Source organism: Triplophysa dalaica, chromosome 2 (assembly GCF_015846415.1).
Source record: "Triplophysa dalaica isolate WHDGS20190420 chromosome 2, ASM1584641v1, whole genome shotgun sequence".
NCBI lineage: Eukaryota > Metazoa > Chordata > Actinopteri > Cypriniformes > Nemacheilidae > Triplophysa > Triplophysa dalaica.
Window position 1 is genome coordinate 28247677 of NC_079543.1, and position 27997 is coordinate 28275673.

General features: G+C 39.3%; 2 protein-coding genes across 15 annotated transcripts in view; both read left to right on the top strand.

Annotated features, from left to right (window-relative positions):
* The window catches only part of mbnl2 (muscleblind-like splicing regulator 2), a 46282-nt gene extending 29993 nt beyond the window's left edge, over window positions 1–16289 (top strand). For 3 of the 14 annotated variants that reach the window (XM_056762732.1, XM_056762739.1, XM_056762747.1), the window contains exons 3-11: window positions 2440–2604; window positions 2697–2897; window positions 3787–4041; window positions 7331–7384; window positions 7690–7840; window positions 8529–8570; window positions 9069–9104; window positions 10141–10235; window positions 12854–16289. In XM_056762732.1, the coding sequence (XP_056618710.1) occupies window positions 2440–2604; window positions 2697–2897; window positions 3787–4041; window positions 7331–7384; window positions 7690–7840; window positions 8529–8570; window positions 9069–9104; window positions 10141–10235; window positions 12854–12868 (1014 nt within the window). In that variant the 3' untranslated portion in view covers window positions 12869–16289. Of the gene's footprint in view, window positions 1–2439; window positions 2605–2696; window positions 2898–3786; window positions 4042–7330; window positions 7385–7689; window positions 7841–8528; window positions 8571–9068; window positions 9105–9822; window positions 9881–10140; window positions 10236–12853 lie in introns of all 14 variants that reach the window. The other 11 variants (XR_008908534.1, XR_008908537.1, XM_056762765.1 and 8 more) reach the window with 11 other exon arrangements.
* Window positions 16290–17482: 1193 nt separating this feature from the next.
* On the top strand, window positions 17483–27985 carry rap2ab (RAP2A, member of RAS oncogene family b). Its single transcript, XM_056737123.1, has 2 exons — window positions 17483–18293; window positions 25472–27985. Exons 1-2 carry the CDS (start codon window positions 17980–17982, stop codon window positions 25707–25709), a joined length of 552 nt encoding a protein of 183 aa, XP_056593101.1. The 5' UTR covers window positions 17483–17979; the 3' UTR covers window positions 25710–27985.
* The last annotated feature ends 12 nt before the right edge of the window (window positions 27986–27997 follow it).

Below are 27997 nucleotides of genomic sequence, written 5' to 3' on the forward strand. Positions count from 1 at the left end.
ACATTAACATAGAGCAACATTTCTAATTTAGTTACATTTGTAAAATAACATTAAGGTCTATGTTATATTGAGTTCAACAGAAATGTTTCAATAGTATTACTTGTAGTTAGTAATAAAAATCCTGTTTGAAGCTCATGATAAAGCAGAGATTTTTGTTTCTTTTTATAACACAAAACTTTAATTATTATTAACAATGAACGATGTGTTGGATTCTCAAAGAGAAGGAATCAGCTTATTTAAATCATAAGCAAACTCTGATATTATGCTATATTAAGGAAAGCATTGAAACACAGTAAAGTGTTGTAAATGATGTGTTGTCTGAGCTCATTGAAGAAGACGGTGATGTGAGGTTTAGATTCAGTTTCACATTATCATCAGATGTTGTTTTCTGAGTAGGGAACACTACCTGGACAAAGCCTCGTGTTCTTATCCTCGCTGTCATAAACCAGCGTGAAGACGGCAAGTAAAACCTCAGATGTGCTGACTGCACAGATTCCTGCAAACGCTTCTGAAGACTCGTCTGCAACAATGCAGTGAAACCATAAGAATTAATGTTGATCACACACGTGCCTTTAACAGCGTCTGACTTTGTTCAAGTTCAATCCAAAGAATTTATCAGTTTATATGAAAGATGCTCATTCAGAACATATGTTCATGTAGTTGGATTGATAGAGCATTGCTTCAGTTTAAAATGTGTAGATGGGATCTTTAGTCACTTTGGATAAAAGCATCTGCCAAACGGATATAATCGAATTATATAAAAAAATATTATCTAGTTCATGTGTGTTTAATAAACCAAATGTAAAAAATCACAATAAATATATGTTTTTTTGTGTTGATATCGAAATAATGTCAGTGATGTTCGTCATTATAATAGCATATTATTTGAATACTTGGGATGTTATTATGCGTCGCATGTTTTGTACATTTATTTTGTATTTGTGTTCGAGGTGGATCATTCACATGTACATCACTCTCTCTCTCTTTCTCTCTGTATGTGTGCAGTATGTGTGATCTCACTCGTTCTCCTCCTCCTCCTGTGATTCTCATGTCTCTTCCTGCAGTGAACACACACATTTGACCTTGCAGAACACACTTCTAACTTTGGCCTCCATAATGAATATTTCAGTTTGATGAAGCCATCTGTCACATGACATCTCTTTTTGCTCACGGTTTGCTCTTTTGTAGCTCAGAACACTTGTCCACATCTTTTTCTCTTCATTTTGGCTTTTCGTCCACACTGAGATGCGTTTTTGTCAACGAAAATAGAGCATTTTGAAAACACAATCAAAAGTAGATACATGTGAAAACGCAGTTTTCGCTTTGTAGTGTGGATGAGGAAAACGGAGGGATTTAAAAAAGGATGACGTGTCCTTCGCCATGTGATGCAGTTGTTTCGGCTGCTCTCCTGTTTGAAAGCATTAATGTCAGTTAATACATACTTTAGATTGCATTTTAGTAGACAAAACATTTAATCACTCTGCTTGGCAGAGGAGCGTGAGTTAGTTTCAATTTCGCTTTTGCAGCTTTATAGTCTTGTGTTACCCGCAGCAACATCTAAGTTACCTCATTGTCTGTCTATTTAAAAAAAAACGTTGTCTTTGCTCCATATTGCCACGGCATAATAAGGCCGAAATAAATAAACGTCTTACAGAAATGACACATGCTGACGTGTCTTTGATTTTTATTCATACGCAGTACATGGATGTAAGCGTTTTCAGACGTTTCAGTGTGTATGGGCGCTGGTGGGAAACCCTTGGAAACGTTAGTGTGGACGGAGAGCGTTTTGAAAACGAAAATTCTGTTTTCAAAAGAAAATGCACTAGTGTAGACAGCATCATAGGTGCGTTCATATTTGTAATTCGTTTCTTTTGGTCCGAACCAAAAATACAAAATTAATGTATTCCTGGTTTGCTTATCGTTCAGACTGGCATTTTAAAATCGAACCTAAATATATCGAACCTAACTGTTTACGTGTAAAGTCGCAACGTGATTGGACAGCTTTTATGATTTATGACTGGATATCCAAAACAATGCCATGTGCTGGGTTATACGTGCTCAGTGTATGACTGCACATATGAGGGTATTTTTAGCAAGCCGGTGACTCGCGAAGACCTCATGAAGTGTTTAAAACAGTCAAAACGGTACCAGGAATTCTTCCTTTACATGCACAGGCACAGATCTATTAAAAACACATTTTTTATGACCAAATCACTTGATTTTTGGGTCGTATTTTGTTGTCACTTCATGATTTTGGTCCGTGTTGCCTTCATAATTCAGACGATCCTTGCAAGAGTTCCCATCTTTTCAACGTTCTCGGTCCGCTTGTTTGGAGCGTACAAGGGTTTGGATCCCAGCAAACCAAACATGCCGTATGTGAACACACCCTTAGAACGAGGACCATGATTAACTCTGTTTTCTGTGTTTTTCCCGTTTTAGGGTCGGTGCACGCGGGAGAACTGTAAGTATCTTCACCCGCCGGCTCATCTGAAGACTCAGCTTGAGATCAATGGACGCAATAATCTGATCCAGCAGAAGACGGCAGCGGCCATGCTCGCCCAACAGATGCAGTTCATGATCCCCGGAACAACCATGCAACAAATGGTAAGAACAAGACAGACCGCATGCTCTCTCGAGTTTAATCTGAGTTTAACATGACAAATTGTTTATTAAAATGTTTTATTCTTCTTTCACAGCCTACGTTTTCCGTCAGTCAAGCTATGGGCTCGAATCCTGGTCTCAGTTACGCACAGTATCTGACTCCCATGAGTCACAGCATGGGTCTCGTCCCCACTGAGATGCTCCCCAGCGCCCCCGTCATCGTCCCTGGCAGCCCGCCCATCAACATGCAGAGCTCCTCCTCTTCACAGAAACTCCTGCGTACTGACAAACTCGAGGTAGCCAATCAGGTTTCTCTTGAGATTAACCAAATCCAGTCTGAACCGGAGATCTACAGAGCGTAGTTTGAATCTCATTTTACTTATTAAAACGTGTCCACATTTGATGAAGATTTAGAGGTGAAATATCAGATACGGTGAAGGAAGATAAATAATAATGATTTATCTGGAGTCAAATCCCTTTCACACTTTTAATGGCTGTCTAAAAATCCCAAACTGGTTTGACATCAAAATAGTTGAGATGAGATATTGTTTCGTGCAATACAGATTTCTGTCATGAAAATTCTCGGAGGGTTTAGCATGGTACCATACATGACACATAAATGTTTTTGGCGCAATAGATCTGCTACGTGCGGAGCAAGTACAACGACTTTCTTCTGCCAAAGCATCCACAACATGCATGGAAGAAATACTGCTGCTGCTCATATAACATATATGAATAAACCCAGTATAGCGTACATAATGACCCTGAAGCAGATCTATAAGGGTGGAGTTGGGGAAGGAGGAGGGTTTCTGATGCACGCTGCTTGCAACGACAATCACTAGCAAAGATTTAAACGTCGCGCAGCAATCTCATTGGCAGTTAGGTAGATAGGCAGTTAAGTTTTTATGTCATATTTTTTTTAGACTATATGACTGCGCCATCTAGAGGTTCATGCAAGAACTTTCTCTGTCATATATGAAAGTCAGAACTAGATCAGCAGCAGCATTTTTCAACATAAACAGAATAAATAGATTGAAAGTTAGTATCTACCATAGTAAACAGCAGTAAAATCACGTTGTTAGAAATATACTACAGGATTTTTTATGTGGGATTGAAGAAAAGCAAGAGGAGTTTTGGTACAGGTCTGACTCACGTGTGTGTTTGTTCTCTTACACACGCGTGCAGGTGTGCCGTGAGTTTCAGCGGGGAAACTGCGCTCGAGGAGAGACCGACTGTCGCTTCGCCCATCCCAGCGACAGCCCCATGATCGACACGAGCGACAACACGGTCACCGTCTGCATGGACTTCATCAAGAGCCGATGTTCACGTGAGAAGTGCAAGTATTTCCATCCACCTGCGCACCTGCAGGCCAAGATCAAAGCAGCGCAGCATCAGGCCAACCAGACGGCCGTCGCAGCACAGGCCGCCGCTGCAGCTATGGTAAGATTCCCAAATTGCACAAAAACTCATCCTGACGTGAAGCGATCGAGATTAATAGAACGATAAACAGAGCAGTGCTTAGAACCGTCAAACCTTCAGATGATGTTAACACAGTAAATGTGGAGCACTGCTTTATTATTATATCGCCACGACCCGTCTTCAGAGTCTGGGCGGGGTAGCGGCCCAAATCTATGTGGAATCCCCGATCTCGTCCCGGGTGGATTTTAGGCCTATTAAACAGGGCGAAGAGAGAGAACTCTTGGGATCGTGATAATAATCTGCGTCTGGTATTATGGATGCTATAATTATTAGCAGTAGAATATTAATCTAATAAGCGTTATGGTTTAAAAGCTTTTAGCTCACACCCTTGACCGCACAAGGTCACGGACTGCTCATCCGTCTGACCAATAGAAGCTCGGATTCCAGAAAATCACTGAAGATTAAATTAAGGAGATGGATGAGATGTTCATGTCCAACTGACACGGGTGTTCACGTTCATCCTTGACATGCGTTCACACTAAAACTAGATCATCCGTGTGAACAGGACCAGCGCGATCTAGTTCTCTTGGATCACTCTTAATATAATCGACGCAAGTAACTCAAGCTTATTAAATGAGAGACGGCAGATGAGATGATGTTATCATTTACAGATGTCGATCTCATGTGTTAAAACGCAACGTTGTGAGCCGTTGTGTGTTTTTTTATCATATATAATTAGAGTGTGTTGAGCTCCCTCAGTGTAGGTTACGCTAGTGTGCTTTTACTCACCCGCTTGGTTTTGCTTTGTGCTTTATTTTGCCTTTTGTTTCTACCTGTAACCGCTGCTTTATTTTTTATTCTGATGAGAGCAAGACTCGAGGACGGCTCACCGGTCATAACCAGAAACACACAGATGAAAGTGAGCCGCTGGACTGTTGTCGGTGTGTAAAGCTCTCTGTTAGTCTGTAGTTAGAACGTCTCTGTTAGAACAGAGCAGGAGTTTGAGAATGCAGAAGCATCAATCCAGAGAAGCGGGTTTAAAAAGTCAGAAGATAGAGATGTTGTGTTTGTTTTCTCTCGGCGGAAGGTTATGTAATCCAGAATGATAAAGACACTGGGTGGGTGGATGGTGTTTTTATTTTAATGCTTCTTTATGTTGGCGGTGGGAGGAACACTTTCAGTATCAAATCCTCCTGTTCCCCCCGTCATCATCATGAAGATTAAACAACCTAGAATCAACCTTCCTTCTCCTTACTCTGACATTATTTCAGAAGGTAGTTCAGATCCTTCATTGCTTCTGGTGTATAGATGTCAACCCCACAATGCTTCGGAAAAAAATACGGATGTTGATGTAAAAGATCGCTTTAATGAAAAGTAAAAAATAAGTATTTTCGTACCATGGTCTGTTTGAAAACTTGATTCTGATTGGCTGGAAAGTGTGCATTAAAACCCATTAACACACGGCTAGCTCCAGTTGAGTCTATATCACAACTATAACAATAGTTGCTGATGAGAGATAAAACAGTGACGGCCAATCAAAATCCAATCAATGTAAAGGCCTCACGCTGTTCAGATGTGAAACAGCAGCAATGGTGTGAAGTTGTGAACATTATTATAGTATTCTGTGTAATGATTTTATATTCATTATTCGTTTATTGTATATTTCTATTGTGTCATTAGCTTTAGGAACGTCATGTAGGGTTGTTGTTGTTTTTAGTAGGCAGTCGACAGTCAGGTCTCAGTTTAAGTGTAGATGTTTTAATCGTCACTATAATATATATTCCATCTGTCCTCAAGACTTGCGCTATCTTTCATCAGTCCATATGTCATCTGTGACTGCGAGATCGAAACGGTCTTTTCTCCTTTTTCATTCAAGATTTTATTTTGAGTATTCTGACTTGAAGTGTTTTGCATGGCCCTTAATATTTTGCTGCCCATTTGGGTTATTTTCCATCCCATCAGTCATGTTTTTTGCATGGCGTTTTATTTGTGATTAATAAAACCTGAAGCCAGATTCTCTTTTAAAGCGATAATTCAGCCAAAAAGGAAAATTCTGTCATCATTTCCTCACCTTTGAGTTGTTCCAAATCTGTATAAATGTATTTGTTCTGATGAACACAGAGAAAGATATTTGGAAGAATGCTTGTAACCAGACACATCTTACCCATTGACTGCCATAGTAGGAAAAAAACAATGTACATTTTTGTTTGAAGGAAAAAAAATCCTACTATGGGAGTCAATGGAGGGCAAAATCTGCTCAGTTATACACATTCTTCCAAATATCTTTCTCTGTGTTCATCAGACCAAAGACATTTATATAGATTTGGAACAACTGGAAAGTGAGTAAATGATGACAGAATGTTCATTTTTGGGTGTAGAATCCCTTTAAATCAGGTGTAGTCTGAAACACCCCAATACATGACATTTACATCTAAAAACAAAAGTTAAGAAACAACCGAGCAGATGATGGGCCACAAACCGTTAACATCACATCTGAAAGTGTACGTCAATCGTAATATAATAATAAACAGCGCTCCACATTCTGTCGTCACTCAAAACGGTTGTTGTTGGTGTTTTTTTGTGCTGACCTTTACATTTTGATGTCGTGTTGATGCAATCAGAAACGAATGTGACGGAAGGCATTTCGCATCGCGCCGGTGTTTGTCAGTAAGTGATGTTAAATGTCACAGTGTTTTCACTGTGCGTGGAAGTCAAACTCATGACGCCGAGACAGAGATGTTACCGCTGCGTCGGTATTGACCCGCACGAGCCATTCAAGCTTTGTGTGGCCGCGAGGGTCAAATGCAAAGACATGCCTGCCGTACATTCTGCTCTGTTTAAAAGCGCCGACCACCATGAGATTGAAATTGACCACAGAACAAACTCACACACTCTATTGAGTGCCAAAGGTTGTCTGGAGGTTGTCGGTGTGTAATAAAGAGGATTTCGAGCGCAAACTTCATACTAATCTCTACGACCCCATTAGTGTGTTTTGTTTTTATCGGTAAATGTTTATTTCTGACGCTTTTAACAAAGTTACCGTAGATGCTTTTTGCTTCCGTACTAATGTAGAAGGTAGTTATGTATGATAGGGTATCTTCGACGGGAGTTTTTTGAGTTTATGTGCATGCCTATTGTTTCGTATGTGGTATACTGCATTCAGATTATTTTTGTTTTGTTTTTTCCTTCTCACCTATCCACAATGCAATGCTGTCCCATGATGCACCTCTGCTTGCTGTTACCTGTATGTTAATACGCTTGAATCCCATTGGCCCACTGCCATCATGTGCTCGCTGCCTGCTATTTAAAGACTCAGTCGACTGCCAAAGCAATGAAGCGACCCTTCGAGGCATCTGTAGATCTGGTACTATGACCTTTCACCTTTTGCTTTGCATGTAGCTTTTTAATGTACTGTAGCCACTCACAGAATTTAATTTGGCTTCTTTGTGTGTTGTTGTACGAAAACAGTAAACGTCACAAACTACATGTATGTAGAAATGAGGATCACTCAATATATATATATATATATACACATATGTGTGTGTGCTAAAGTAGCTTTACTGTGTAAAGTCTAAACTTTTGTGACGTATTTAGTGACGTAAAAAACACGACTGAATACGTGACGCGTGCGTGCTTTAACGCGCTCCTCACGTGTGTTTTCACGTCCAGGCGTTTCCTCACGGAGTCCTGCAGCCTCTACCAAAGAGACAGGCGCTGGAGAAGAGTAACGGGGCGAGCACGTTCTACAATCCCAGCATCCTTCACTATCAACAGGCCCTGGCCAATGCTCAGCTCCAACAGCCCACCTTCTTTCCTACAGGTAAACACACCACACGCCACTCACCGCTTTCCATGGATCCCTGAACGTCACGCACCCTCTCCCTCCCGGTTTGGCGTCTTAACCGAAGCTGTACGGCCCTCCTGCATGTGTCGCATTAATGCACAATCAAACACCTCTTTAAACGTTTCGCTGGAGTCGAGAAGTCGATAGACCTTTTTCTGCATGCCAGTTTGTCAGTATACAAGTTTTTTTAAAGAAGATATTTCGAGAAATATGGGGGTTCAATGGGGTTCACTTCTGTCTACTTGATTTATTTATTTAGTCGACAGGGACATTGTACATTAATGAAACATTCCTGTCTATGTAGCAGAATTAGCCGAAGGCTTTTTTTTTCATCCGTAGACCCTGGACAAGAAGTCACCCTAAAGAAAATATAATTAAAAGCACACACTAGAAAACATAATAATTACACAATACATATTATACAGTTGTCTGTTGAATTCAATTAAAAACAATGCAAGAAAATACAAACATTGAAAGGAAAGCTAGCAGATATTAGATCTGAGTACTAATTAACTAATTCTTCAATTGAACCTTAAATAAAATATGTATTTAAATCCACTAAAGTATTCCATTCTCGTACAGACTGACTAAATTTACTTTGTTTCTGCGGTATGATACAATGATGATCAAAATTCTTCAAAATATCTTCTTTTGTGTTCTGCAGAAGAAAGAAACTCACACAGGGGATATACGTCAACATTTTTAGGTGAGCTTTCCCTTTAAGACGCACTGAAACTCAGACTCTAGTTATTATTACATTGTTTCTAAAGATGATTTTCTTAACAACATGACACCTCTTTAGTTAGTTAAGATCATTTGAGAGTGCACATCGATCTGTTGGAAAGGCGGCAACATTCGCATGTTCTATCATGCGGTCGTTGTTTAACGCCCGGTCGTGTATATACACCGCAGTGTTTCTCGGTCCTGCTGTATAATCTCTTGTCGTGTATTTTCTGATCTCACACCCACAAGCGGTCGTCGTTGTTTTTTCTCAAGGCATGACCTCTTCTTCTGCTCGAATTTCACAACCCTAAGCTTCTGTCCTCTCACCGCGGCCGGTATTGATCCGTCACGGAATACTTCCCTGCAGATGTTTCATTCTTTTTATGGGAATGATGGTGATCTGGATTTCTCTGGCTGTGTGTCTAATGTGTTTTTGTTTTTCTTTATTAACTTCTCTTCACTCTTGACTGCATGCTCACAGGGTCAGTTCTGTGCATGGCTCCTGCTAGCAGCATTGGTAGGTTCCTCCTCGATCTGTGTGTGTGTGTTCTGCCTCACCTCAGTCGCTCTCATAGGTGAACCTGAAGCTCATTGGACGATGATGTCATAGCAACTGTTGATAGAGTTATCAGAGCTTCTGTTCACCTGCAAGAGTCACAACTCTCTCTCTACCTCCCTCCCTCTCTCTCTATATATCTCTCTCTCTATATCTCTCACTCTGTCGCTCTCTCTTTCTCACTCTCTCTCTCTATGTCCCTCCCTCCCTCTCTCTCTCTTATACATCTCTCTCTCTATATCTCTCGCTCTGTTGCTCTCTCACTCTGTCGCTCTCTCTATCTCCCTCCCTTCCTCTCTCTCTCCCTCTCTCTCTCTCTCTCTCTCTCTCTCTCTATCTCTCGCTCTGTCGCTCTCTCCTCTCTCTCTCTCAATTTTAAAGTTCAAGGTACTTTATGATTGCGTTTTCTTACAATGTTGCTAAAGCATTGACCATATAACAAAAGCCATACTATAAGTACAAACAATAGAGTATTTTTTTTCTCTTTCTCTCTCTCTCTTGCCTCTCTCTCTATCTATCTGTCTATCTCTCTCTTTTTGGGCTTTTTGCCATTTACATATAAAGGAAAATACATGAAAGTCTGTGTTTATTTGATGATGCATAATAACGGTTAATTATTTGTATTAAAAGCACACGGCCATTGTCTTGTATCACAAATCATCATTTTTATTCTTTATAGTTTGACACCAGAAGCGTGCAGCGTGTAATAGTTTCACGTGTAGACACAGGTGATTATGGTAATGCTTATGTGATTATAATCCGGCTTCTTTTTGTTTGTATTTTTCCCCTCACGCTTCTCTCGCTTTGCATTGTGGTTGCATGCCATCTGCTGGTGTAACCGAACGGTGGCTCGCTGCTCCGTTTATACACGCCATGCAAACAAACTAAACCAAAAACAAACAAACAAACAAACGACCCTGCCAAACACCTGTTGCCACGGTTTCCATAATGCTCCACCTACCTGTTCATTGCTTCCATGGTTCCCTTCCTGAAAAAGTCCCCATGATGTACAGTGCTACGCCTGCTACTGTCTCTGGCGCAACAACTCCTGCCACAAGTGTCCCCTACGCAACAACAGCACCAGCCAATCAGGTTTGCTCCTTTTAAAAGCTTTCTTTCATGAATCCCCGAGCTCTGAACAAGCACTCTGCCGCCGTCGCCATGGCGACCCATCATTGTGTCTCTAAATTCGGTCGCCAGGAAAGAATCATTTGGGTGCTTATTCAGAGCTCACACATTGGCAAACAGTAGTTGTGTTGTGTTGCATTATTTCTTGTTTTGATCCGCATGTCCTTGCTTTATTTTGATGCGGAGAGATTCTCCTCATCCGCACATGTTTATGAGACACTTCACACACATCATTCACATCGGGTTCTTTCATACGTCACCGCGCTGTTTCTGGGTTGGTTTGGGGTACCGCCCGGACCGCTCCCTTTCTTCAGTATTGTTCTTCAGGGGTCGAGGAAGGAGACTTGAAGGGCTTTTAACGAGACTCTTCCTGTCAGCGAGCAAGCGGACGTTTCCTGTTGTTGCAGAGAATATTCTCTGGAGTCAGGATCTGGGACATTCAGGGTTATTTGTAGACTTATCACGTGAAATCGAAACCTGTTTCCTGAGGGTTCTCTCTCCAGCCAAACACGTGGGGGGGTCATCAGCGCCCCCTACCGACAATACAGAGCACAACAACTCAACCCTGAACCTTACAGGGGTCATATGGCGCGAATACATGTTTTTCTGTATCTTTGGTGTGTAATAAGTTGCTCATGCATGTATAAGACACGTAAAATTGCATGAATGAAAGTGTGCCAGATGCATTCTATCTAAAAGCGAATGCTCACACAGACCTGCCTGAAACGCCTCGTGTAACCACAATCTCACAAATCTACGTCAGTTTGTGGTATGAGTTGACTAAGACCGCACAAATGTATATGCAAGTAAGGTGGTGTACCTGTCTGTACAATTAAAGAGTAACCTAATGTTCCAAATATGGTCAGAGGCTTTACATTTCCGTCATACGCTTGCAGTATTCCCCCAATCACTAGACACTGGTTAACTGACCAATCATAGCACACCACGCTTTTCAGAGCCATGAGCTTTGTTAAATATCCGCGCGTTTCAGAGAAACGATAATATTCCTTTTAGCCGTGTCATATGACCCCTGTAAACAAAATGAAAGACAACTTTAGTTAATCATGTGTCTTGTTCTTGAGGTTAATCGGTGAAAAGAAGACATCAACACTCTTGAGAGATACAAATCTACAGACGCTTTCTTCATCTTGTGTTTGCCTGCGTCAGATCCAGACAGACAGACATGAGGCCTCACTGCAGAAACATGACTTGACTAATAGAGAGAGAGACAAAAAAGAGTAACGGGACTAGAATAAAGACTGAAGGCAAGAGAAAGAAATGATAAAGCGAGCTGTGTATTACACAGGAGAGATAATAAAGCAGAATTAAAGTAATAGTTCACCCGAAAATTGAATTTCTATCATCATTTCCTCACACTCATCTCATTTCATGCCTCTGTGAATTACTTTGTTCTGATTAACACAGAGAAAGATATTTGGAAGAATTTCCGTCAATTCTGTGACATCATTGACTTCCATAGTAGGAAAAATTAATGGTAATCAAAAGTGCCCAGAACTTTGTGCGTAAATTCTTCAATCTCACTATGGTAGAGGATGATGTCACAGAACTGAGAATTGCTCACATTCTTACAAATATCTTTCTTTGTGTCTAACAGAACAAATAAATGTATATAGGTTTGAAACAACTGGAGGGTGAGTTAAACGTTCCGGTGAACTATCACTTTAAGGTGATAGGCAGCTATCAGTGTTTGACCTTTGACCTTGTGAGTCTGTGGTGTTCAAGGGTGAAGTGAGTCGAGTTGTTTATGAGAAATGTAGGTGAGCAGCGCCCCCTGCTGGACACATCATCACTCTACGACGTGACTCTATTGAATAGTTTTTGTTCTTTCTGTTAACTGACATCACATAAATCTTTCAGATTCAACACACACACAGAGTTACACATTAGTTACACACAGTTTCTGTTATCCTGCATGTTTTCTCTCTTTCGCATTGCTTTCCCATCATGCCGCGGTGTGTCAAGCTATCACTCGCCACATCATCATCCGGCATGACGTCAGCGTTCCCGCTGTTTATTCTGATTTTACTTTTTCATTGATTACGTTTGCTGGGTGTCACTCTGCCCGCTCCTTTATCATGTTTTATTTACAAACAAATTAAGGAATAAAAACAACGTGATTTATATGACATAGACGTGTCATAGAAGCAAATTCTTCTTTTTTCTTAGTATAAATCAGTTATTAGAGATGAAGGGAAGACATATATGATGGTTTGATATTGCACTAACAATGTGTTTTTAAGAAAATGTTGAATCGGTGTTGTGTTCACAGTCGATAATAACGTAGCACAACACAACAGGAATGACGTGAGATGTTGTCCTGGGATCACAAGACTTGGCCGAGTCCCATATTTAATAAAATCTCTAAGAACAATTACAGACGTGAATGATGTTTGTCATATCGTACTGTCATGCTACACTCCTACTAAACTCTCTATCCCACAATCCAATGCGCTCAACCGTTATCCTGTGTTTACACCCTCCAGACGTCACGTAGAAAAACTCCAGACGTGTGTGTTTCACGGCTAACGGCTGTTTGTTGTTCTCTGCTTGTGTTTGTGCAGATCATTCTGAAATAAACCGCAGAAGAGGACTGGGCTGTCAAGAAAGCGCTCTGAGATACCCCAAAACATCCCAGTGTAAATACAACCTGCCCTCCCCTATAGAACTACAGCAACCTGCATGCTAAAGAGTACACCAAACCAAGCACACACACACATACACAGTATACCTGTTATTCTCCACAAACATCCGGCTGCTGAATAGATTATCAAACTAAAAAAATCACACAATATAAAATATATATATAAATATAAATATATATGGATGTATAGATGTATGTCGATGTACAGCACGTTTCATAGAGACACACAGTACGTGAGAATTCATTTGAATGACTTGATGTCAGATAACGTGTACTTTTCTCCCATGTTACTTTCAATCAAATCAAATGCACAACGCAAACCCAAAAACGGGCAAAAACAAAAGACGTTTGCACGGTTGGGAGTAGTGCACAAGTGCCGGATCGTCTTGAATCATGGGACGCTTTCTGAAGAGTTTGTCTTAACAATCCTCAGCGCTGAGGAGACGGGATTGATTTCATTTGAAAAACAAACAAACAAACAAACAAACAAACAAAGAAAGCTGAATGTGACAGGGCAGACGAAGAGATGTCTGCAGATCGATTGAATGTCTACTGGTGGAAACGCGCTCGCATGCCTCCTTCCGGAAGTTCACCTGCTCGTCCACCCGCGACCCCAACGGCCAAAGAACGGTTTACAACTCAATAAAGCGCATTCAACGTCAAACAACAAACTTCATCAGTTTCGGAAGTGTGAATGTGGCGAACCTCGTGCCATGAAAACGTCTCGACGAAGGACTGCGTTTAATGCCTACTTGATGCTATTTTTGGTTTCGTTTTTAATGGACGGTGAATGATTTCGATGCGTCTGTGTGGAAACACTGGCCATCCGGGAGTCGACTGTGGCTTCTGTACCGTGCCAAGGGCTTCATTATAAACTGGAGAGCTGCTGTAATCTCACACGAGTCCTGAACCAGACGGACCAAACCGGCGTCTGGACGGAATGAATGAGGACGAGGCGCAGGACACGTGACGTCACCGTGGTGAACGGAGGGCGGAGCACCCTCGCCGCTAAACCTGTTTTATTTGATAAACAGTAGAAGTGCCTCAAAAATATATTTTACACAGCAAGCGTCTTGAAAAGATCGACTATGTGCGGTCGGGTGTAAAAAAAACTGTATGGTGACGAAAGCAAAGCTCCCAAAAAATCCTGGCCAATTTGAGAAAGAAAAAAAAGACCATCATCACATGCTTTTGAAAATGTTCAACATCATTTTCTCCTGAAGATGGAATAAGTTGGCGTCGTATAGTCAGAATGTTTGTTTTGTTTATTCTAGTAGTTTACATTGGAAATGTAATTGCGTTTGGTCAGGACGAGCTCAATGTCTGTAACATGATGATTGTCTTTGCAGTGTGTTTTACACAAAGAGAAGATTTGAGGTTTTCGTTTTTTCTTTTTTAAGTCTGGACTGTCGTTTTCTTCTAACAGCGTTCATTAATCCGTTTTATTTAGACCTGGAATCTGGATGAATGAATACACAAGGCCTTCTTTATCTCTCCCTCATTTGTGATGGACGGCGACGCGTGTGCGAGCGTGCGTGTGTATGTATGTGCATGCATGAAAGTGTGTGTGCGTGTGCATGCGCTATCCAATCAGAATCATCATGTGTTTCATGGTGCTCGATTAACAACGACAATCCACACAAACGTTTGCTTTAGCGGGAATATGGCACTGGTCTTACTGTTGTTATTAAGTCACGAGAGTTTTCTTTTTGCAAAAGTTACAGTTTTAATGTAATTTTTGAGGTGGAAAGTGATTTCAAATTATTTTAATTGTCATTCATTTTATTGTATTGTTTTGTTAAGTACTAGTCACAGAACAACGGTGTAACCTATTTTAAAAACGAATGTAATTTATTAAGCCCGGCTTAGCCACGTGCGCTGGTCCTCGGTTACCACGGCTTCTGCCGTAAGCTCAGCCAATCAGGAGCCGGCTTCTCATATTCTGAGGCGACCGGACATGGCGCCGTAGCGCAAGCCGGGCTATAGATCTGCTTGTGTTATGTAAAGATGTTTATTGTATAGGTAATGTTTTACCAAAAAACGATTTAAAATTGAACAAAAAAAGTAAAAAAATATAATAGAAAAATCTCTGTAGTATAATAGTTCTTTCATAATAATAATATTAAGTTGTTGCCGTGGCAACCTACAGTTGCAAATACTAAATTTTTGGTATTTTTGTAAATGATGTAATTGTTAAGTTGATTTTTGTTTCTTTTTGTTTTTCTAGAGCACTTGTACAATGTTAGATTGTAAAGCAGATATTGGAACATTTCTTATTTTTTTTGTCATGATGATATAACCAGGAGATTTTCAGTAGCATTTCTCGGCCTCTTTAATGGTGTAACGTTTAAGATGTAGTCATAAATACTCACCGGTTACAAATAGTGTGACGTAACTTAAGAAACAGTCCCACAATATTATATCAGTCCAATCGACTAGCCTTTTCTTTTCTTTTTGATGATGATGACGTAAAGGATCTCAAGTAGTGCTGAAGATTGCTTTTATATTATTTATGAAAATTGTCCTGGTTTGTTCAACATCTAATGATTGCACTTTGATTTCATGTAACTGTAAGATGTTCATTCAAACAGATGCACAGTGAAACACAAATCAAACATATTGATTATTTTATCGGTTTTGTTACACCAGACAACTAAATATTCTGTAAGCATCTTGCATGGTATTTTATGTCAAATAAGAAGTTATTTTCAATTTAATCTAAGAAAACAAAATATTGAATGTTTCTATCTACACTACAGAAGTAAAAAACATCTTCACATTTGTTGTTTTTAACGTGGGACTTCTCATGCAGGAGAAACACTGTTGACTGATGGTGTGAAGAAGCACTTTTTGTAAACTGAGCAGACACAGCGTATTCAAACACTTTGCCTTACCTTTAGTCCATTGTTCTCTTGTGTTCTCCTGCGTCAACAGAATTTTCTTCACATCTTCATTCAGATACCAGTATACTGGACCTATAACTAACAAATGTAAGAGTTTATTGGTCCTAAACATTTTCACCGAGAGGTTTGATGCTCTTGAGATGTCACGTCAGACTCAAAGGATTGTGGGTATTTACGCTGTGCTGCTTGACTTCCATCAGTAATGCAGAAGCCCATCCACACACACACACACAGACACACACACATGTTCACTGATTAATATGAGAAGAAAAAATTATTAAGCAAGCCCTCTTTGGATAATATTAGTTTTCATGTAACCATTTAAAATGTTTTATTTGTGCATATATATTATGTGCTATTTTATGTCATATAGTCAAAAATGTTTTTGGTTCCAGAAAAATAGTGTAAAATCTATTGAGACAAAACCAATAAATTAAAAATTAAAAAACGCGAGTGTCTGTTGTTTGTGTGTTTGTGTTTATATCGCATCTTTACAACCTGAAACGTCATTGTTTTTTTTTAATAAGAAATATGGCTCAAAATATTTAGATATTAAGTAAAGGTCATGTTCCATGAAGATATTTTGTAAATTTCCTACCTTAAATATATAAAAACTTTATATTTGTGAGTGATTAACAACTTCAAAGACAATTTTCTCAATATTTTGATTATTTGCACTCTCAGATTCCTGAGTTTTAACCGTTTTTTCTAAACCAGATATTGTCCTATTCTAATAACTCATACATTTATAGAAACCTTATTTATTCAGCTTTCAGATTATGTCCCCATCAGACTGGTTTTGTTGTCCAGGGTCACAAATATGTATAAATCTATATAAAAAATTGGCATTTTGTTATATAACTTTATATTGTAATTGTATGTTGTTTTTACTGACAATGTTCTTGGAAAATAAAATGAAAGCCCAGTTTCTATCTATCTATATTATTAGATATGCTTTTGCTTCTAGGTCACTCACGGAGGATCAGACAGATATTTAGACCAAATATTTATGAACGTCATTAAATTAAATAGCATGAAAGTAAACGACGTAGCACATAAAAATAAGTTTGGTTTAAAACTGTAAAATTACCAATAAAACAATTGTATAGTTAAACTATGGTACGTGATTTTTGAATGTTAGTAAAACGTGTCAATGTAAATGTGATGATCTACACTCTTCTAGGACACCTGTTTGAATTTAACGGGAACTCATTAGTAATAGGTGCTCGCTTCAATTTTATATCATCCAAACAAAAAAGTAAACATGGTTGGAAGTCTGTGACTTGGATGACAGAATACATCCTGCTGTCATTACTGTGTGAACAACCGATCAGAAACTGTACCTCCATCAGTGCGCACAATGGCCGCATCCCTGGTGATTTCTATTTCAGGGACTGATGCAGGCGCTGTTGCCATAGGAACAGCATCCCCAGCCGTCACTTATTGACACGTTTATTACAGCCGCCTCTGATTAGTCGGTTGCCAAGACACTCAACCAATTCCAACAGAGCTGAGGGGGAAATCCCTCCCACCGGAGTCAACGTCGCCGTATAGAAACTCACAGGCGTGGCTCACGGCAATCCTCGGTGCCCATTGGACGTCCCGGCCATCAACGATGCAGAAGCACACCTATGTTGGGGGCCAGACTGCGTGGTTCGGCTTCAGTAGGTCTCCACCCGAGATTATGGTGGTCGGAGACGCCGTGAGATGTGGATGCGGGGTTATTTAAGACAGGATGGCTGAAATACTGCGTCAGGTCGCGCTTTTGCGCCTTGTGTCGTGAAACGCAGCAGCCTCTTAAAGGACCTCCACATGATGACACCCCTTGGGAAGAACCCTTAATGCCTCATGTGTTGTTCTTTACGAGATGCGAGACTTAATTTTGACCTATAACATGCGCGCGGTGTCGTTCCTTTAAGCGGATGCTGGGCTGTACATGCGCTCGCGTTCAGTTGGAGATGTCATGAAGTCCGCGCATCGGTTCTTTGTGCGTCTCGGTGAGCATCGCAACACGGCCGGTGTGGCCATGGCTCGCTCAGCGTATCCTCGACTTCTGCAATATTCAACGCAAGTTCCTCGTTGCATCTGATCGGATCTGACTCTGTTATCTGGCTCAATCGGACGCGCGTAACGTCGGTGCGCAATGCGCGAGTACAAGGTGGTGGTGCTCGGCAGCGGTGGCGTCGGGAAGTCCGCTCTCACGGTTCAGTTCGTCACCGGGACCTTCATCGAGAAGTACGACCCGACCATTGAAGACTTCTACCGCAAGGAGATCGAGGTGGATTCGTCCCCGTCGGTGCTGGAGATCCTGGACACCGCCGGCACCGAGCAGTTCGCGTCGATGCGGGATCTGTACATCAAGAACGGCCAGGGCTTCATTCTGGTGTACAGTCTGGTCAACCAGCAGAGCTTCCAAGATATCAAACCCATGCGAGATCAGATCATCAGAGTCAAGAGGTTTGTACATCATTTTTTGTATTATTAAATACAAGCGTCACAATAATGGCCAATCACTGCCATACCATAAACCACTTCTGGAGTAGCCATAATAAAGACAGACAGATCCTCTCATATGTCAGGAAACATTTGCTATTGCTTCTGCTATAGTGTACTGTGCAATAGCTTCTATTGTCATCTACACATCTTTACACGTCAGGCTTACAAAATAGCAAGTGTGTTGTTTGTTTTTTCCATATCGGCTTTCACGGATATAAGATACACAACCACTTTAAACAGAAACACAGACATACACAGTCATGACGTCGAATGGAAAACGCGTACGAGCTGTTCACTAAAGGATCTTATGACTTTTATTCGGCGTGTATATTTGTACTGTTATTTCATTTTGTTAACAATAAAGATGTACGTTGTCACCTGTTGAAGTGACGTCACAATAGTCACTGGCCATATTATGACAGTGTGACATCATCACCGCACATTTTCATGAAAATGTCAACTTTAATCGTGGCCAATTTGGTTTTTGCGCAGTTACATCAATAGTTCGTCTTAAAGTCTTTTGCTGTATGCACTCTGGAGTAAAGTCACGTTTAAAGGAAAAGTCCAGGTATACCTCACCCAAAAATGTCTGTCATAATTATTCATCTTAGAGTTGTTTAAATGTCTTTGTTCTGATGAACACAGAGAAAGATATTTGGAAGAATGCTTATAACCAGACAGATTTCCCCCCCATTGACTCCCATAGGACAAGATACAATGGTGGTCAAAAGTGCCCCAGAACTGTTTGCTGTCCCACATTCTTCAAAATATCTTATTTTATGTTCAACTGAACAAATAAGTTATAAAGTATTTTTCCTACTATGGGAGTCAATGGGGGGGAGATCTGTTTAGTTCTAAGCATTTTTCCAAATATCTTTCTCTGTGTTCATCAGAACAAAGACATTTATACAGATTTGGAACAATCTGTATAAGGTGAGTGAAAGATGGCAGAATTTAACCCATTTTTGGCTGAAGTATCACTTTAACATCCACAGAATATTTCAGTTTTTTGTATAGTGGAAAAGTGTTCAACAGCTTATATACAGTTAACAGAAAGCATTGATTGTTTTAAGAATCTTTGACTGAATGGTTGTTTGGGGAACTGAAACTGTTCTTCTGTGCCATCACGGCACAGATCCCTTTATGTCTTTATCTTCATAAAGAAGAGCATGACGCTCGTCGATGATGTCATGGCATGCAGGACTGTAACCGGAACTCTGTTTTAACGATCAGCTGACTTGACTTTGTGTTAAGCAGCTTGTTATGAGGCAAGTCCATAAATAAATAAATGGAGATGAAACATTAATATCTGTTAAAAGGTTTGCATTACACGAGGAGTAAACGCGAGTGTCGGAAATGACTATGAGTGGAAGTTCTGGGACAAGAGTGAATTTAACACTTCAGTGTTCACTATCAAAAAAAACATTTGACCAAAAACTCTCTGTTTAACCAAACACAGTCAAGTATTCCACAGAGCTGTTTAATAATGTAGTGTTTCCTCTGGAAATTCCCGTTGTCAGATTAAAACGCTTCACCAGCCTATGACTGCTTTAAAGGGATACTTCACCGGGGAGTCAAGGTCTGACGTTCTTCTAAATATCTTCCTATGTGTTCAGCAAAACAAAGAAATGTTGAAGGGTCTGGAACAATCTGAGGGCGAGTAAATGATGACAGAATATTTGGGTGAAGTGTCCCTTTAATGGCAGAAGTTGTTAAGGACTCTGGCACAGTTTCTAACACACGCTGAGACAGCAAACACTCACAATGACAACAATGTTGAGATTTGCACACTCACCAAAATATAAATGAGATTGCGATGTTGTAAAGCCAATTAAACATCGGAAGTGCATTAACTCACCCAAACACACACACTTAAACCAGAGACATCCTCTGTGTGTGTGTGTGTGTGTGTGTGTGTGTGTGTGTCATTATGTGGATTAAATCATCTTTATGATGGAAGTGGATTCATTAAACAGACTACAGGAAATGATGCAGAAAGTTTTCTGTTGTTGAGTTCGTACAGGCGGATGAATTCAGACACATTACACGTATGACCCGTGTTTAATGAGAGCACCTGTAAATGAGATGTGACCTCAGGGACCGACACGTCTTAAAGCGAGTGCCACCGGGAGTGCCAACGCGAGAACCCGACGAGAGGAAATCCTTGAAAACAGATGTGTTACTAGTTTTGCAGGATGTCTTGTGGGATTTTCAGGGGACTTTCCCAGGATGCAGGAAAGTCTGGATCTCTGCAGCATCTTTGTGTGTTGTCGTGTCGGGGGGGGGGGAGGGGTTACCCATTCATTCGACGGCAGAGACTCTGCGGCATGTTGAAGGGATGCTTCTCCCTAAAATGTACATTCTGTCAAATCTGTATAAATGTCTTTGTTAAGATTAACACAGAGAAAGATATTTGGAAGAATGCGTACAACTAAACAGATTTTGCCCCCCATTGACTCCCATACTAGGAAAAAATACAATGGTGGTCAAAAGTGCCTCAGAACTGTTTGCTGTCCTACATTCTTCAAAATATCTTTTGCATTCAGCAGACGAAACAAAAATGATAAAGTAATTTTTCCTACTATGGGAGACAAACTGAAAATGAACTACATTAGTCACTTATTAGAGTCATTTGCTCTTTAGGTTCAATTGTGCAACCAAACACAAATAATGTTTTGACAAAATGTTTATGCTCCCCTACTAAGTCGCTTTGGATAAAAGCGTCTGCCAAATGAATAAATGTCATGATAATTTTAATGTCAATGTTTGACAACACTTGGTTTCGTGTGTGTAATAAAAAGTCTTGCAACTTTCTGTTGGATCTCATTCAGGCACTTCTGCTTTTCATTTCCAAGAGATCTTTTGTTTCAGAAAAGTTTGGAAGACGTTTCTCTATTTTGTTATGTTCCAGGCTGTATCAGCGTGTGGTCCACAGCAGCATTTACAGCCAAAAGCATCCCAGCATGCCTCTCTTCCAGCAGGCTCCCTGTAGACACACATCTGTTTTTATGTTTCTAGACTCTGAGGGTTGAACCGTTACCGAGCAACTCGTCCATGAAGCTCTTAAAGCGCTGGACGGAGCGATTTCTGACAGACAAACAACAAAAAGTTTCATCCATCATTCATCCATCACACGTGAGACTCATTTCCGCATTTCTTGTGGGGTGAAGTCATTCACTAATGCTTTTTATTCATGAATCACCTGCTGTCTAACATTCACATGAAACCGTTCTTTAGCTTTTAGCACAAGGACAGAACCCAATTGCAGACCGATCTTTAAACAAAAACCTTTTTTTAACAAAACCTAATAAGAAAAATCCCTCCAGGGGGAAAAACCGGACCAAAACAATAAACAGAAGATTCAACTTTTGACTAAAGACATGACAACAGGACTGAAAACACACAGGCTTTAAATAGGGAAGAAAAAAGGGGAAGTAACAAGGGCAACAGGTGAAGTTAAACTAGGGGCCGATACCGATTTTAACAAACAACTATTGGCCGATTCCCGTACAGATATGGGTCAATTGCATACAGTACTACACAAAACTAGCTAGTTTTTCTGCATTCAATTTATTTTACTGAACATGAATTTGATCCATTTAACATTTTAAGAGAGACACAAGTGTAAATATGCCTAAATGTAAGTTAAGATTAAACACAATAAGACAACATGACGATCTTCAAAGGTTATTTTTGCTATCCAATATTTCTTTTATTAAAAACATTTACTCAAATTTGACTTAAAATGGATAATTTCTTGAATATATTTAAATAAAGTTTGTGCTGTTGCTATTTACAGTATTTATTTTGCTCAGAGAAAAAAATAGGATATTCAGACATCCAACTTATTGCCTCCATGCAGTTAATTAATAAACCAGAGACCTATGAAATCCGTTTGATCTTTTCCCGAAATTCCATTTGATTTTTTTTTTCTGGATCGTTTGATTTTTTTTGTGGTGTACAACTGTGTTAATATGAATTGTTTCTCTCATATTATGTTTTTTTCTTTTGCTGTTTTAAGTCTACTTACATTTAATTACCAGTTTTTTACATTATTAGTAGCAGGTTTGTTATGAGGTTAACTGGACTTTTATTTTGACAACGGACTTGATAATGGAGTTAAATTAATCCAATATCGGCGATTTATATTGGCGGTCGATACATCTGTGCATCCCTAGGAGATAAGGGGCGGGGCTAAGGCAGAGGACGGGACAGCACATAGCCCGACCAAAGTCCGTGTGCTTCCAAAACAAACACAAGAAATAGTGCTGTCATGATCCTGTAGGCAACAATAAGAGAAACAGCTGCTAGGAAGGCAGGTTCATGACAGGAATGCATTTAAGTTGAATTGTATTTAAATTTTTAGTGTGATATTGATTGATTGTGTGTGTGTGTGTGATTTTTATGTTTTGCTGTGGGATTGTGCTCGTGTTGTGATTCAGGTATTAAACACAGAAGAATAATTCACCATCAAGCTGTTGTCAGATAACCTCACACAAGTTAAATGAATAAATGCAGCGCCCGTCTGTCGCTACATGAAGAGAGAGCGTTCACGCTTTAATGATTTCTAAGAGATGTTTTGGGTCATTAGACCTGCAGGAGAATTACATTCACTTTAGCATTTATCCTCACATCACTGCACTCGATTATTTTAATTGTCCAGACATTAATACGATAATACGTGAGATGACACCCAACAGGATCGCTGAATTAAACCCTGGAAACTCACTGATCTGTGCATAACATCAGTTTTTTCTGCCTTCATGAATTATACCTGTCAACCTGTCAAGAACCCAGAATCAGACTTTTGATAACAACTAAGAAATGCCATGTTGTAATTGTATATGTGAATAACTGGCATAAAACTGTAACAATAATTATACAGGATTCTGAAATCGATCTGTTTTATGCACAGCTCTTTCGTGAACTACGGCTCTTTGATCAATAGGAAGTACTGTCCGATCTAAAATCATTACGAGATTGAGTCGTTTCTAACGTGCATTTGAAAAAGCAACCTTCGTCAAACCTCATCATTATAAATATACTTTATTATCATGCAAATACCTGAAAAGGTTTGAAGAACAGCAATAGAATATATAACCATTGGGGGAATCTCAACATTATGGACGTGACATTTTGTGTTACGTACGTGACATAAAAATGCAGAGAGAATGAATTTGTTACGAATATATCGAACCATCTGTTTATATTTAGCCAATCCCTTGTCGATAAAGTCTAAACCTGAAAAAAATCCAGTTTTTGAACACGCGTTATGGATGTGACAAAAAAGTACGACTTTTTTTGGAGACGACAAACTTTGTAGGATTTCTGTAAAATAAAATGCACAATCGTAAAGCAATAATACCCAATGATTTATTCAACATAAAATAGTTACTTTATATGAATTTTCATGTGTCCATTTATAAGGAATATGTAGCGTTATGGATGTGACAATCATGAAAACTTGTGCTGCGTCCCACTTCACATACGTATACTATGATCTAAAAGCATGTACTGTCTTTGTATGGAAAAGTGTATACATTTTAGTGTGAAACAATTTTCTTAATAAATAATAAAAATAAGATTTCTTAATAAATAAATAAAAAATATGATTTGGGACATTCTAATTCTACTTTCGAACACTATTTATGATGCATAATATGCTGATTGGCAGCATATGTGCATGCGTGTTTGACTGTTTCTCAATTTATGTGTTCTTCAGCGGTCATGTGTCCTCGTGTTCTCGCTCTACATCATCAATAACCATCAGTGTTCCAAAGTCCGGTTCCAATACTCAAGATCAGAGAACGCATGAAAGTACACAGATGTTTCTCGATATCAAGTATGCATCGTATGTTGCGGCATTTAAGCCTAATTCTTTGAGGAAATTGCACGATATATCATCCCTGCCGTTAATTCAAGAATTCATATTTCGATGATATACACACACAATCACAGATGCGGATTAAAAAAGATCAAAGTTTTTCTTGAATGCACTGTAAGTTATCTTGGATAAAGCATCTCTGGGTTTTATGTGATGATGAACATCAGCTGAATTGAGGCTTGAGAAAGAACAGCAGGTTGTTATTGTCTGTTATTTAGAATAATAACACGCTCCATAAATGTCTGAAGGGTCGCATTAAAAACACATCTGAATGTAACTGAGTGTAACAGAGAACAGACGTGAAAGAGAGAGAGAGAGAGAGAGAGAGAGCGTTTGTTAAAATTGACCTTCTTTAAATGTTTACATGTCACATGACCTTCTCTTATATCCATCTGCACTTTTATTAAACAATATTTACTATGTAAACATTTTCAGTGAAACATTATAGAATAAAAACATCACAGTGAGACATTTCAGGGCCCGTTTTCACAAAACATCTTAAAGCTAAAAGTAGCTCCTAACTTTCCGAATTAGGAGAATCTCGTGTCAGTCCTCATTTTAGGACTTAGAGTTTTTCACAAAGCGGTTTAGCGCTTAAACTAGCTCCTATACCTGTGAGACGTTAGGAGTCGTGAAGAGGACTCTCCTATTACACTTAGAATAACTCAAAACAACCCTAAAAGGTCTGGAACACCGACAGTCTGCTTTGAATCTTAAACATTTTATAAAGATTTCATGACAATGAGCTTAACCATGAAGACTATGTGCTAACTGCTTCCCATTAGCTGAACATATACTTTTTGAACATAATATAGTTTTTTTTGCAAAAGATAACTCCTTTTTAAAATATTCATAAAAAACAATAAAAACGAACTGTTTGATTGATATTCATTGGAATGAACAATAAAAACATGAATTTATCTGTTTTTGTAAATTAACTCTTCACTTGTTTAATTAGTAACTAGGGTTAGGTAACTAACCAACTGTATATTTTATAATCTTAATTTAAATATAGCAACAATTATATACACTGTATATAAAAAAATTGAATACATATTTATTTGTAGATCTTAATTTAAATGTCAGCGTGATACCTCCTTCTGTTATATTCCTATGAATAAATGACAGACGGACTGACAGACCAGTTTAGTTGTATTGTGATGTATTGTTTATGTCCAAAATCACCTGTGTTTTGGCAGTGCAGGGACAGACGGGATGCTGACGGTTTTGAGTTTCTGCTGATGTTTCCTCACAGGTACGAGCGCGTGCCGGTGATATTAGTGGGAAATAAAGTGGATCTGGACAACGAGCGTGAGGTTTCGTCGAGCGAGGGTCAGGCTCTGGCTGAAGAATGGGGATGTCCTTTCATGGAGACCTCGGCTAAGAGTAAGACTATGGTGGACGAACTGTTCTCAGAGATTGTTAGACAGATGGATTACGCTTCTCAGCCTGATAAAGAAGACCCGTGCTGTTCCTCCTGCAGTATACAATAACCCCCCGACCGCCAGCGATGAGGCTTTTCAAACACGAGGGGTGGAACACAGGAGTAGATTTCAGCATTAGACACAGAGCATAGACACACGACAGCTCAATGGTTCTCAACTGCTATGCTTTCATCGCACATTCAACGTCCTTTAACTCATACAACCATATAGATTCACTTCTCAAAAACAACCCAGAGTGTTAAACCCTAAATTCAGACAAATTTAGATCAACGCAGTGTTGGGTTTCATCTGCTTGATAATCAGGAATAATGTATAATGAAGTATTATCATGCCATGGGTTGAAGAATGCAATTCTGCATCTGGTCTTATTACTCAAACCGGTCTGATTGAGAAGTCATTTAATCAGACCACCACAGCCGTGTTGTTTTTAATTGCGATTTTAAGTGTAAATTTGAAAAAAATGTTTGCTAAGGGTCCGTCTAAAAAGTACACACAATGCTGTAAAACAAACTCACATTTTTATCGACCGAACCGTCAAATGTCATTTCATGACTACGACACTATATTTTATAACTTTATTTTGATGTTCACTTTAAAGTGAAGCTGTAAATGCTCTCTTAATTCACTCCAGACGATGGGTATTTTGTATCTACCTTTATGATGTCACTTGAGCTTCTTCTATATCATGTAGGCAATTTTACAAATTAGCAATTGATATCATAAAGTTTCATCAGACGCAAATGTTTGACATCAACAACAAAAGATGATGTGTTTGCAAACACGCCTACGTGATAAATTAAATGTCATGGAGTTTGTGTCACTTTGTCTCGCTGTTGTCCGCGACGTTATCCAAACAGTCACTTTCCTCCAGTTGAGAACCACTGATCTTGAAAAGGTCAAAAATATTGTCAAAATATGAAATCTAACAGAGAGGTTATAGGAATGCACTGTTTCTTTTACCTGCACGTAAACACACGTTAAATGTACTTTTGACACTTCTTAGATAGGATCGCTTTGATTTTGCTGTTTAGTTTGCACATATAGAACCTGATGTCTTAAACTGCCACTAGACTCTGGAATGGGCAGAATGAATTTGTTTTGTTCTTCCAAATGGCCCACCGTCATGTGACCCACAGTTTCCTGCGGGTTTCAGATCTTCATGAGTGCGGAGGCGTCCCATTGCATCGACCCTATCCGTGACTGGTGCGTTCAGGGGACTTTTTCTTTTGAGAAAACCAAATAGGATGCCAGAAAGCACTTTGCTATTAATCGTTGTGTCCAGGTTGATTTTTTCTGAAACTCCTGGAAATCTTCTCTTTTGATTGTGTTGTGATTTTTTTTAAATAAGTTACATAAACTGAACGGTGTATTTTGATAACGTAGTAAAACAATCACCAGATTTGCTGTAGTATCGAGGTTTTTAATCCGGTGGCAGAATTTCTCGTCCTTCCACAGACGGGACGCAAACTGGTTTCACATCACTTTTTAAAGCAATAAATGCGCAAATGTTCTATTTGATCATTTTTATTATTGTAGAGGTTTTTTCGTAAAAAGTAATTTCATTGTATGTTGATTTCACACTTTCAAACTAAAAGTTTTTACTCCATGAATGCTCTGGTTTTGACCATGTTTGTGGACTGTCGACTGTATTTGTATCGAATGGTGTTTCTGAATGGGAATATATTCTTAACACTTTGAGCTTTGATGGGGTCATACAGACAAACACAAGAGAAACAAATACAGCGTCGGTCTCAATGCATCTGTGACAAGAATAACAAAACAGATTCAATTTCTCACACCTTTCTCAGGAGAGTTACAGGCTACCAAATCCGTTGTTAAAGATAATCTGTTTTTATATTTCTTTTGTTTGTTGTAATTCTTTGATCATTAGAATATACAATAATGATATTCTTAAGCTGTATTGTCTTAGGTATTTTGGTATTAAAGTTATTTGGTATTACAGAACAATTCATTTTCAAACTTTCATGTGTCTTCAATAATCCAGAAATGTAAAAATGTTTATAGGAAAGCAGTCGCTGAGTAGTTTATAAAAACAGAGGCCAACCGTACAACATGTTGATTTAACGTGCATGGCTCAACATTATTGTTTGTGAATTTGACACACATGAACACGTCTCTCTGGATGATCATTTATGGGTGAACCTTTGCCATGCAGACCTGCCGTTTGCCTTTTGAACTTTCATCTTTAATCGTATATTTTTTTAAGTGAACATTTACCCTCTTCCACACGGTAAATGGATTGTGAATATGGTTTCATTTGACACAACAATAAAAACAATCTTATTCACAGATGTCGCTTGAGTATGGCTGTTATC

Bases quoted from the DNA above. Each gene is read 5' to 3' on its own strand.
- rap2ab (XM_056737123.1), top strand. From the start codon at position 17,980: ATGCGCGAGTACAAGGTGGTGGTGCTCGGCAGCGGTGGCGTCGGGAAG. The intron at 18,294-25,471 runs GTTTGTACATCA...GTTTCCTCACAG, and splicing joins CAGATCATCAGAGTCAAGAG to GTACGAGCGCGTGCCGGTGA.